Below are 14,484 nucleotides of genomic sequence, written 5' to 3' on the forward strand. Positions count from 1 at the left end.
GCAATCTCCCTGTTTCGATAGATGTATTGAATATTGTTGTTAGGGGTACACATAGCGCCTCTGCTCCCTCTCTCAGGACCCGTGGAGAGATGTTATCCGGCCCCATTGCCTTTGAGGTATCTAGCTCACTCAGAAGCCTCTTTACTTCTTCCTTGGTTGTGTGTACTGTGTCCAGCACTTGGTGGTGTATTCCACCTCTCCGTCTTTCTGGAGCCCCTTCTGTCTCCTCTGTGAACACTTCTTTGAATCTCTTGTTGAGTTCCTCACATACTTCAAGGTCATTTCTTGTTGTCTCTCCTCCTTCCTTCCTTAGCCTGATTACCTGGTCCTTGACTGTTGTTTTCCTCCTGATGTGGCTGTATAACAGTTTCGGGTCAGATTTGGCTTTCGCTGCTATGTCGTTTTCATATTTTCGTTGGGCCTTCCTTCTTGTCTGTGCATATTCGTTTCTGGCTCTACAACTGCTCTCCTTATTCTCCTGGGTCCTTTGCCTTCTATATTTCTACCATTCCTTAGCACACTTGGTTTTTGCCTCCCTGCACCTTTGGGTCAACCATGGGCTCATCCTGGCTTTTTCATTATTCCTGTTACCCTTGGGTACAAACCTCTCCTCAGCCTCCTTGCACATGGTTGTTACATATTCCATCATCTCATTAACTGGCTTCCCTGCCAGTTCTCTGTCCCACTGAACCCTGTTCAGGAAGTTCCTCATACCCGTGTAGTCCCCTTTCTTGTAGTTTGGCTTCATTCGCCCTGGCCTTCCTGCTTCCCCCTCCACTTGTAGCTCTACTGTGTATTCGAAGCTTAAAACCACATGATCACTGGCCCCAAGGGGTCTTTCGTATGTGATGTCCTCAATATCTGCACTACTCAAGGTGAATACTAGGTCCAGTCTTGCTGGTTCATCCTCTCCTCTCTCTCTTGTAGTGTCCCTTACGTGTTGGTACATGAAGTTTTCCAGTACTACCTCCATCATCCTAGCCATCATCCATGTATCGTGGCCCCCATGTGGCTCCAAGTTCTCCCAATGGATTTCCTTGTGGTTAAAGTCACCCATGATCAGGAGCTTTGCTCTGCATGCATGAGATCTTCTGGCCACTGCAGCCAGTGTGTCAACCATCGCTCTATTGCTGTGTGTGTGTGTGTGTGTGTGCGCGCTCTTGGGTGTGCTGGAAAGGGCTGCCGTAGATGATACCATGTAGCGACTGTAGTGGGCGTGAATCACCACTTACAGAGTGGTATGCTGACAGCTTCTCTCTGGGTATATTTGCAAGAGTGGCCGCGTGCAAATTCTGACGTGCAGCAAATTGGTGTTTTGGGGTCGTCTGGTCTCTGTGCCAACTAATTTAGCAAATATCTTTGTTCATGGTTGAGGAGGGTCCTTCAGACAAACAAAATGACAGACAAATACCAGAGCAAGCCTTTTGTTTACAGTGACAACTTTTGTCTCTAAGGACTGACAGGAAAATTGTTCCAATAAAGGCTTCTGCTATGTGTCTCTCAATTCATCACATAAACATAACCGTAATTTTTCAAGGGGTGGACCGGTAGGCCAGGGAAAGGCCCCTGTCAGATGACCAAAAGCTCCAGCTGTGGGTCATATGACTAAAAAACACTTGTCCTGTTTCATGACAAATCTTACATAACTTTGTTATCACATCTACCTTGCTTCTAAGTTGGTGCATAACTGTTAACAATCTTTCGGTAAGCGTTTTAGCTCCTGGTGTGAGGAAGATTGTGAGTTTGCATTGTCCTGTAGCAGTCCTATTAAAGATCACGCTTTTGTTGGTTGTGTTCTGTTGTGAGGAATATGGTGGTAAGAGCAAAAGTGGTACATGCAATAATGTTGGCAGTTCCACTGCTGGTAGTGGTTATAGCTGAGGATGTATACATAATGACAGTTGAAATGTTGGTGGGGTAGGAGTAACTGTGGTTATTGTTGTTGTAGTACTGGTGGTTGAAGTGGTGGTGGTAACGATTATATTCATAATAGTGGTAGCGGTAGTATTTTTAGTTATGCTAATAATGGTTGTATTTGCACTAGTGGTGATTGAAGCCGTGTTGACAGTGCTAATTCTCCTGGTAGTGATGGATGTATATCTGCTACTGAAGATGGCAATAATGCAGGGTGCGACTGTGGTGGTTGAATGGATAGTGAGTGTGTTAGTGCTGGCTAGGAGTGAGCACTGGAAATGGTGCATAGTGGCTTTATAGCTGTATCAGTGGTGTCTATGAGCGTTTTTGTGGTGGTGATAGTGGATGGTAGAAGCTGCGTCGTGACTTTGCAAGTTGTTACAGTGGAGCTGATAATGGTGATAGTGTCACTGCTGGTGTGGGCGGATGGAAGTGGTGATTGTAGGTAACATTGATTATTATGACTTTGTTGTGAATAATAGTGAAAGGGATGGGAAATTGTAATTGTGGACTTTACCGGTTGTAGTGTGTTATTATGGTAGTGGTGGTGGATTACGGTTTCAGTGGTAAATGTAGTAGTGATGGCAAGTAATAGTTGTGAGAGAAGGTTTTATTTGTTGTAGGTAATGGTTATTAATGGTAGTACTGTGATGATCTGGCAGCTGTTAATGTTTATTGTTCTTGTACTAGTTAGCTGTGGTAGTTGAGACATTAATTAATACTGATGAATACGTTTACAATGGAAATTATTCAGTAATCAGTGGTGGCAGCTGTAACGACAATCAGATGTAGTTTTGGTGATGGTTAACTGTTTTAAGTTTTGTCAGTTAACTGCTGTTGTGACGGCAGTTAACTGCAATAGTTATAGCGTCTATTAGTTTTTGTAGTTGTTGCGGCAGTAAACTATTGTAGCTATGGTGGGTCTCTGCAAAAGTTGTGGCGATAGTTGCAGATGGTAACAGTTGTAACTACGTTAGAAGTTAGGTCTGGAAGTCGAAGAGGAAATTAGCCACAGGAGTTGTCAAGCTGGGAATGTTCCTGTATGAGTTCAATGGAATAACTGTGGCTACAGCATTAGCAGCTGTGTTAATAGTCATCTATGATAAGAGCGGTTGCTGTTAAATGCGATTGTTACAGTATGTTGGTAGGTAGCTGTGGTCATTGTTGCAGCAATCAAAAATAATAATTTTGGTAGTATGCTGTGGTAGTTATGGCGGTAATCAACAATAATAGGGTTGTTCGTTATCTGAGGTAAATATATTTAATAATTAGCACTGATAGTTGTGGCAGAAGTAAGCAGCAGTAATTGAAATTATCAGTGGTAGTTGCAACACCAGTTGTGATGTTTGTGGTGCTAATAAAAGGCCTGGCATTGCACACACACACACACACACACACACACACACACACACACACACACACACACACACACACACACACACACACACACACACACACACACACACACACACACACACATACACACACAAGATTAAACATACTGTGTGTGTGAATATTTTATACAAAACTAAAAACTAATCGCTTGCAAAACTCAGTGTCAGTCCTATTTTCAAGTATATTAGGAGCTCCATAGGCCTACTCTATATGGTGATAACGTGCGAATATGCTGAAATGTCACTCTTTGTAGCTACTATCAACAAGAAACACAACACAGACTTCAATACTTGACAAGTTATATGTCGAGGAATGCTTTGAGCAGTACCTGGGGACTTTAGCTGGGTTTATCCAGCCTCTTTCTTGTCCACTGCCTTTGAGAGGCACTGTGGAAAGTGCTTCGTTGATCATTGTAGGGACTAAATGACCGATAGTTTTGCCTACGAGCGGCGCGCCAGGAGACCATTTCCACTGTAGACGTGGCGTCACAAACCTGGCGTCACAGAGGTTACGAGCAAGTCATCGTAAGTGTGAAAGCATGATGCAGCAGCAACGCCAAAACCACAAAAGTCACCAGCAAAGGAGACTCGTCATTCTTCGAACCTGTGGAAAGAAGTTAAAAAGTTACAGTTTTAAACCATACCCCCGGCCGGGATTGAACCCGCGGTCATAGAGTCTCAAAACTCCAGCCCGTCATGTTACAGTTTTAGTAGCAGTATTACTTATAACTGGTTATACTAGCATTGGAATCTGAAGTGGTACTAGTAAACTGGCAACATTAATTATAGCTATACATTAATAGAAGCAGTAAGTAATCTGATTAAAGGTTGTTGTGAGGTAATTCATACTAAGTCTAACGAAGATTACAAATGTGACATTTTCCAGATCACTGTTGAAGCTACTCAAGACACTCATCTTCACGGACAAAATTTGTTACATAAGGATAGATAGATAACTTTCTGGAGGCTTAAAAATAGATAACAAAAGCGCATACAAATGTAAGGACCAATCCAAAAGTTTTTTCCACGTATTTGTGTCCATGAATCGGGAAAAAGAAAAATCCCCAAAAATCTAGCTAAGAAGTATTTAATATATGGATATAGACCTGTATATGTTATTAACACGAATGTCATTTCTAACAAAAAATTAATATATATATCACTACAATAACATGTAAGAAAACTAAACTTATAACTAGTTTTCTCCTATGAAAGTATTTTGAAAAGTTCTAAATGGATGTAAACAGAAACTTAGTAAAGTTTATCTCGTTAATAAAATACTACGAACGAGATATCTCCGAAGCCTCGAAAAACTGATCACTCAGAATGATCTCAATAATAGGAAAATTACTGGAACCAATGACTGAGGATGTAAACAAAGCCACAATAATGGAAATAATTGATCGAAGACTCTCAACTCTGTTTCACCATTGATCATACATGACCTACAAAATTAATAATTTTTACCAATAAAATATTTAAAGCTGAAAACCATGACATAAAGTTTTTTATAAGTTGTACTGCACAGGAGATTGATGAAAGGTGTTGATATACATGATACAATATTAAGGCATCACTGACTGATCAGTTGATTGATTAGTTGGGATTGAAACCTATCGGCTGCCTGCCACTAGATTTTTTTTCAAAGAGTGAAGTGAAGGACCCAGTTACAATTGGAGTTTCCCAGGAAAATACCTATTGTGGCATAAACCACTTAGTTGAGGATGATAGCAGTGTACAAGTTACTCTTAAGAACAATGTGAGGTGACAATATTATGTGGATAATATAAAGCGTAAAGATTATAAGACTGTATGGGGTCACCAGCAGTATAATTCAGAGAGTTGAGGTAGGGTTGTTGAGGTGGTTTAAACATTTAGAAAGGATGGAGCAGATAGGAAGACTTAGAGAGTTCTGTGGCCTCTTTCAGTCCAAACATGCTTAGCCACATCCACAATAATACGTTCTAGGTGGTTGCCAACGTTTTTTTAACCAAAAAACTAATGAACCGGTAGTATTCATGTTTGCAAATAAGCATAACATTCTATATAATGTAAATCAGACATATTCTAGTGTTAAATAAGTCAGACTCGGTTTGAGAACGTTTCGGTAAAACTTGGTCTATTAATAAGTTACGATAAGGACTTCTTTAGTTTCAGTCTTCGTGTAAAGTGTCTTTTAGATTATGTGGCAGATTTCTGGTCTCCACATTAAAGAATAACCATAAATACATTGGAGAACATATATCGAAGGGTGACAAAAATATTTCTTGTTCAAGAACATAAGAATAAAATATAGAGGAGCACTGCAGTACGCCTACTGACACGATTGCAAACAAACTATACCACGGGTGGGGTTCAAACCCGCGATCAGAGAGTCACAAAACTCCAGACCGACAAGTTAGCCACGCAAAGCAGATTCCTGTCAAACCCAACTCTTCCCACACATATCACAAACCTTTCCTACGGAGATTGATTGAGATCCCTGAATCAACACTCATTTAAAAAGCATAAAATGAAGGGAGAGTAGAAAGGTAAAAAAAACATACCTACTCTTAATTAAATAAATAGACACATTTGCAATGTCTGCATAATTTATTATAGGCCGCTTTACGCTCGCCAAGCTTAACAAAACTTCTGGTGAGGGATACGTGGCTTAAAAATAATTTATTCAGAACTTTACCAATTTGTTTACCTAATTAATAGTCGATATTTCCACATTGTCTACTAAAAATTGTCGGACATCTTAATACCATGGATATCATTTCTGTTTTTAATAGTGAAAAAGATAACTAGGCAAAATACAACTGGAAAAAATGGATTTTAGTAATAAAAGTTGTAACTGAAGTGAATAAACGTCCAGGTTTTCAGTGAGGGAAATTCCTCAAGTATCTTCAGAATTAGGTTTGACAAATGTATGAGTCGGAATCATTGGGGATGAGCAGGACCTGTCAAGCAGGGGCTAGTATACCTGTTGCAGTCATCTATCTTTTTATTCTATAGTAATAGCAATAATTCAATACGTTTCAGGTTAATATGCAGTATTTAGTAATATGCAAAACAGCATACAAAAACATACTAGTATTAGTAGAATTATTATTATTATTATTATTATTATTATTATTATTAGTAGTAGTAGTAGTAGTAGTAGTAGTAGTAGTAGTAGTAGTAGTAGTGGTAGTTGTAAAAATAATAGTTGTAGTAGTAGTAGCTGCAGTAGTATCACAGGAGAATTGTAGTTATAAAACCTTCTACTTTAATGAACATCTTATGAGTGTGGTCGTCAAATGTCGAGGTTTTGCTCAGCCTCAGCATGCCGCTTCTCTGAAGTATCTGTGCTTTATCTTCCAGCTCTCCTCCAGTAATATTCAATACACCTCCACTCCAGCCACGGGGGAAACACCAGGCACACAGCCTCGGCAAATATTTAACGTGTAAACATAGGCGACTCAGCTATCACAGCCAACAACATGAATGAGGAATATTTCTTCGTCTTTTACATTCCTTTTTATCATTATTTTTATCCCTAGAGTAGAGAAGTTGTGTGAGCATTATAATTTTAGTATTGACTAAGGCAGCGAGAACTGGGGGCACGAGAACTCCTCCTTAATAAGAACCGAGGTGCCTAACCCAACAGGTAAACCCTTGACACACTACTCACTAGCCTTCGGTAAACACAGCTGCCGCATGTGCTTCTGATTAATACAGGGCCGTTTAGGTGCTGCTGATTAATGCAGTTGATTAACAGAGGTGTGCTGGAGGCTCTCGTGATCGGTGCAGGTGTGTTTGATTGCTCTGATTAAGCCGGTGAATAATATAGATGTGTGTTGAAGACCGATGAAGGTAAACAATGATCTCTGGACAGTAGCATAAAAATACGTGAAAAAACAAATCAGGACACATGAAATGTATTTAAATTTCGGCCTCACGTTGATTACCTGTTCATCAAGGTAGAAGTGAACGTTGCTAATGCGTTGAAAAGCATACAATCGCCATCGTAAAACCTCGTATAGACTTTCTTGAATTCTGTTCAGTTAGGAACCACACTAACATCACAAAATTATCCAATACAAAAAAACTATTATGTTTAAGAGCCATTAACGTTCTTCACTCTGCTGAGTTGTCGTGGGGAACAGAATAGGTGTTGACACAGGCATTAGCATACCTTAGTCATTCACTCCTGGAAGCAAATGAAAATCTGCAGTTCTAGCAGAGTCATGGTTTGACTCCGGTGGCAGCAGCATCTCTTGGAAATCGTAACAGGTAGTGATTCACTGGTTGTGCAACTGTGTACTGGAAGATCTAACCTCAACCACACCATCCGTTACGGTATAATACCCACAAGTTCATGAGTAAGACCTAAGTTGGGTATCTTTAATGTTGAAACATTTCTCCTACACAGTAGGCTTTTTCAAATACAGAAACACCTGCTGACTCTGTATTTCACTGAAGAAGTCTACTATGTAGGCGAAACGTTTCAGCAATAAAGATACCCGTCTGTTACACATGTATCTTACTCATCATCCGTTACAGTATCATTATCTATCACTTCCTGTACCACACCATCTATTCGAGTAAAATATAAACTACTATACATGTACTATCGTTTGCACTGTTACGCCATCGACAGCACTACCACACCATCTATCATACCATCGACAGTACTACCACACCATCTATCATACCATCGACAGTACTACCACACCATCTATCATACCATCGACAGCACTACCACACCATCTATCATACCATCGACAACACTACCACACCATCTATCATACCATCGACAGCACTACCACACCATCTATCATACCATCGACAGCACTACCACACCATCTATCATACCATCGACAGCACTACCACACCATCTATCATACCATCGACAGCACTACCACACCATCTATCATACCATCGACAACACTACCACACCATCTATCATACCATCGACAGCACTACCACACCATCTATCATACCATCGACAGTACTACCACACCATCTATCATACCATCGACAGCACTACCACACCATCTATCATACCATCGACAGTACTACCACACCATCTATCATACCATCGACAGCACTACCACACCATCTATCATACCATCGACAGCACTACCACACCATCTATCATACCATCGACAGCACTACCACACCATCTATCATACCATCGACAGAACTACCACACCATCTATCATACCATCGACAGCACTACCACACCATCTATCATACCATCGACAGCACTACCACACCATCTATCATACCATCGACAGCACTACCACACCATCTATCATACCATCGACAGCACTACCACACCATCTATCATACCATCGACAGAACTACCACACCATCTATCATACCATCGACAGCACTACCACACCATCTATCATACCATCGACAGCACTACCACACCATCTATCATACCATCGACAGCACTACCACACCATCTATCATACCATCGACAGCACTACCACACCATCTATCATACCATCGACAACACTACCACACCATCTATCATACCATCGACAGTACTACCACACCATCTATCATACCATCGACAACACTACCACACCATCTATCATACCATCGACAGCACTACCACACCATCTATCATACCATCGACAGTATTACCACACCATCTATCATACCATCGACAACACTACCACACCATCTATCATACCATCGACAGTGCTACCACACCATCTATCATACCATCGACAGCACTACCACACCATCTATCATACCATCGACAACACTACCACACCATCTATCATACCATCGACAACACTACCACACCATCTATCATACCATCGACAGCACTACCACACCATCTATCATACCATCGACAGTACTACCACACCATCTATCATACCATCGACAGCACTACCACACCATCTATCATACCATCGACAACACTACCACACCATCTATCATACCATCGACAACACTACCACACCATCTATCATACCATCGACAGCACTACCACACCATCTATCATACCATCGACAACACTACCACACCATCTATCATACCATCGACAGCACTACCACGCCATCTATCATACCATCGACAGTACTACCACACCATCTATCATACCATCGACAGTACTACCACACCATCTATCATACCATCGACAACACTACCACACCATCTATCATACCATCGACAGCACTACCACACCATCTATCATACCATCGACAGTACTACCACACCATCTATCATACCATCGACAACACTACCACACCATCTATCATACCATCGACAGCACTACCACACCGTCTATCATGCCATCGACAACACTACCACACCATCTATCATACAATCGACAGCACTACCACACCATCTATCATACAATCGACAGCACTACCACACCATCTATCATACCATCGACATTACTACCACACCATCTATCATACCATCGACAGTACTACCACACCATCTATCATACCATCGACAGCACTACCACACCAGCTATCATACCATCGACAGCACTACCACACCATCTATCATACCATCGACAGTACTACCACACCATCTATCATACCATCGACAGCACTATCACGCCATCTATCATACCATCGACAGCACTACCACGCCATCTATCATACCATCGACAGCACTACCACACCATCTGTCATATCATCGACAGCACTACCACACCATCTATCATACCATCGATAACACTACCACACCATCTATCATACCATCGACAGTACTACCACACCATCTATCATACCATCGACAACACTACCACACCATCTATCATACCATCGACAGCACTACCACACCATCTATCATACCATCGACAGTACTACCACACCATCTATCATACCATCGACAACACTACCACACCATCTATCATACCATCGACAGTACTACCACACCATCTATCATACCATCGACAGCACTACCACACCATCTATCATACCATCGACAACACTACCACACCATCTATCATACCATCGACAGCACTACCACGCCATCTATCATACCATCGACAGTACTACCACACCATCTATCATACCATCGACAGTACTACCACACCATCTATCATACCATCGACAACACTACCACACCATCTATCATACCATCGACAGCACTACCACACCATCTATCATACCATCGACAGTACTACCACACCATCTATCATACCATCGACAACACTACCACACCATCTATCATACCATCGACAGCACTACCACACCATCTATCATACCATCGACAGGACTACCACACCGTCTATCATGCCATCGACAACACTACCACACCATCTATCATACAATCGACAGCACTACCACACCATCTATCATACAATCGACAGCATTACCACACCATCTATCATACCATCGACAACACTACCACACCATCTATTATACCATCGATAGCACTACCACACCATCTATCATACTGTCGACAGCACTACCACACCATCTATCATACCATCGACAGCACTACCACACCAGCTATCATACCATCGACAGCACTACCACACCATCTATCACACTATCGACAGCACTACCACACCATCTGTCACACCATCGACAGCACTACCACACCATCTATCATACCATCGACAGCACTACCACACCATCTATCATACTGTCGACAGCACTACCACACCATCTATCATACCATCGACAGCACTACCACACCAGCTATCATACCATCAACTGCCCTACCACACCATCTATCACACTATCGACAGCACTACCACACCATCTGTCACACCATCGACAGCACTACCACACCATCTATCATACTGTCGACAGCACTACCACACCATCTGTCACACTATCGACAGCACTACCACACCATCTGTCACACCATCGACAGCACTACCACACCATCTGATGTGAAAGTCCCACTCAAATCCAACCCTTCCCACTCATGTACTTATCCAACCTAGATTTGAAACTACCCAAAGTCCTAGCCTCAATAACCCAACTAGGTAGACTGTTCCACTCATCAACTACCCTATTTCCAAACCAATACTTTCCTATGTCCTTTCTAAATCTAAACTTATCTAATTTAAATCCATTACTGCGGGTTCTCTCTTGGAGAGACATCCTCAAGACCTTATTAATATCCCTTTATTAATACCTATCTTCCACTTATACACTTCGATCAGGTCTCCCCTCATTCTTCGTCTAACAAGTGAATGTAACTTAAGAGTCTTTAATCTTTCTTCATAAGGAAGATTTCTGATGCTATGTATTAATTTAGTCATCCTACGCTGAATGTTTTCTAACGAATTTATGTCCATTTTGTAATACGGAGACCAGAACTGAGCTGCATAATCAAGGTGAGGCCTTACTAATGATGTATAAAGCTGCAGTATGACCTCTGGACTTCTGTTGCTTACACTTCTTGATATAAATCCCAGTAATCTATTTGCCTTATTACGTACGCTTAGGCATTGCTGTCTTGGTTTAAGGTTGCTGCTCACCATAACCCCCAAGTCCTTTTCGCAATCTGTATGGCTAAGTTCTACATCATTTAATTTATAAGTACTAGGGTTATGGGCACTCCCAAGCTTCAGAACCTTGCACTTATCTACATTGAACTGCATCTGCCACTTTTCTGACCAAGAATAGAGTTTGTTTAAATCCTCCTGAAGTTCCCTAACATCTACGTTTGAATCAATTATCCTACCTATCTTTGTGTCATCGGCGAATTTGCTCATATCACTAGTAATTCCCTCATCAAGATCATTGATATATATTATAAACAACAACGGGCCCAAGACTGATCCCTGTGGAACGCCACTTGTTACAGATCCCCACTCGGATTTAACCCCATTTATGGACACTCTCTGCTTCCTGTCAGTGAGCCATGACTCGATCCACGAGAGCACTTTTCCCCCAATGCCATGAGTTGCCACTTTCTTTAACAGTCTATGGTGCGGAACTCTATCAAAAGCCTTACTAAAATCTAAGTAAATAATATCAAATTCTTTATTGTGGTCAACAGCCTCAAAAGCTTTACTGAAGAAAGTTAATAAATTAGTTAGACAAGACCGGCCTCTTGTGAATCCATGCTGAGTATCATTAATCAAGCTATGCTTATCGAGATGGCTTCTTATAATCTCAGCTATAATTGACTCTAGTAATTTGCCTACAATTGAGGTCAGGCTTATTGGGCGGTAATTTGACGGTAACGACTTGTCCCCTGTTTTAAAAATAGGAGTTACATTAGCCATCTTCCACATATCAGACACTACACCTGTTTGAAGAGATAAATTAAAAATATTAGTTAATGGTTCACAGAGTTCCATTTTGCATTCCTTAAGAACCCTTGAAAAAACCTCATCAGGACCCGGCGACTTATTTTGCTTAAGTCTGTCTATCTGCCTCACAACCATCTCACTAGTGACTGTGATGTTACATAATTTATCTTCTTCTAGCCCACTGTAAAAATTAATTACTGGAATATTGTTAGTGTCTTCCTGTGTAAAAACTGAGAGAAAATAATTATTTAAAATCAAGCACATTTCATTCTCATTGTCAGTAAGGTGCCCATAGTTATTTTTAAGGGGACCTATCTTATCTCTAACTTTTGTTCTATAGACCTGGAAAAAACTTTTTGGGTTAGTTTTAGAATCCCTAGCAACTTTAATTTCATAGTCCCTTTTAGCTTTTCTTATCCCCTTTTTAATGTCCATCTTAATGTCAATATACTGATTCATAAGATGACCCTCACCTCTTTTGATACGCCTATAAATTCCTTTCTTATGCCCTAGTAGATATTTGAGCCTATTATTCATCCATTTTGGGTCATTTCTATTTGATCTAATTTCTTTATATGGGATAAACGCTCTTTGAGCAGCATGTATAGTGTTCAGAAAACTGTCATATTGATAGCTCTCTTCGTTACCCCAGTCAACAGATGATAAGTGTTCTCTAAGCCCATCGTAATCTGCTAAGCGAAAATCTGGGACTGTTACTGAGTTATCGCTACTATCGTACTTCCATTCAATGCTAAATGTAATTGATTTGTGGTCGCTAGCACCCAGTTCCTCTGAAATTTCTAAATTATTAACAAGGGATTCATTGTTTGCCATAACTAAGTCAAGCAGGTTATTTCCCCTTGTAGGTTCTGTCACAAACTGCTTCAAAAAACAATCCTGAAATACTTCTAAGAAGTCGTACGATTCTAAATTCCCAGTCAAGAAATTCCAATCAACATGACTAAAGTTAAAGTCTCCTAGAATTACTACATTATCGTGCCTTGTGGCCTTAACAATTTCCTCCCATAGTAGTTTCCCTTGGTCCCTATCTAAGTTAGGGGGACGGTATATCACTCCTAAAATCAGTTTTTCATGCCCCTCTGAAAATTCTATCCAAACAGACTCTGTATGTGTTACTTCAGACTTAATACCCGTTTTTATGCAACAGTTCAAGCGATCTCGGACATACAATGCCACCCCACCCCCCCTCCCAATACTTCTATCTTCTTGGAACAATTTAAAACCCTGAATATGACATTCCGCAGGCATGTCCCGACTTTTTGAATTAAACCACGTCTCAGTTAAGGCAAATACATCAATGTTACCTACACTAGCAACTAATCTCAACTCGTCCATCTTATTCCTAGCACTACGGCAATTAGCATAATAAACATTGAAAGACTCTCCTTTCTCTTTACCCTTCCTGCTCATTTCTATTTTTCTACTAAACCTATTACCGTCCTTATCACCCAAGGTCCCTGGCTTTTCAATATCTATCTCGTTCTTATTATTACTAGTTCCCCTAGAACTCGTAATATTACTACACTGGGACTTCACTGTTTTCCTGCCAAAACCCATACCACTAACTATTCCTAGTTTAAAGTCCTAACTGCTCCCTCCACTGCAGTTGCCAGTGCTCCCACCCCACACCTAGATAAGTGAACCCCATCCCTAGCATACATGTCATTTCTGCCATAGAAGAGGTCCCAGTTGTCAATGAATGTTACCGCATTTTCCTTACAGTATTTGTCCAGCCAGCAATTGACACCAATTGCCCTGGACAACCATTCACTTCCAACTCCCCTCCTTGACAAAATGCCACATATGAGAGGGTTCCCACCCTTACTTCTAATTATTTCTATTGCTGACCTATACCTGCTAATCAGGTCCTCACTCCTACGTCTGCCAACATCGTTGCCTCCAGCACTGAGACAGATAATAGGATTGCTCCCATTA

At 41.0% G+C, this 14,484-nt stretch overlaps 1 protein-coding gene across 1 annotated transcript in view; it reads right to left on the reverse strand.

The window, feature by feature from the left end:
* Window positions 1–14,484, reverse strand: part of LOC128693425 (uncharacterized) — a 1,035,404-nt gene that overhangs the window by 2,278 nt on the left and 1,018,642 nt on the right. Inside the window, exon 7 of the mRNA XM_070104271.1 lies at window positions 1–3,912. This exon is cut by the window's left edge and continues 2,278 nt beyond it. Within this exon, the coding sequence (XP_069960372.1) occupies window positions 3,818–3,912 (95 nt within the window). The 3' untranslated portion in view covers window positions 1–3,817. The remainder of the gene's footprint in view (window positions 3,913–14,484) is intronic.

The sequence above is a fragment of the Cherax quadricarinatus genome, chromosome 90, assembly GCF_038502225.1.
Source record: "Cherax quadricarinatus isolate ZL_2023a chromosome 90, ASM3850222v1, whole genome shotgun sequence".
Lineage (NCBI taxonomy): Eukaryota > Metazoa > Arthropoda > Malacostraca > Decapoda > Parastacidae > Cherax > Cherax quadricarinatus.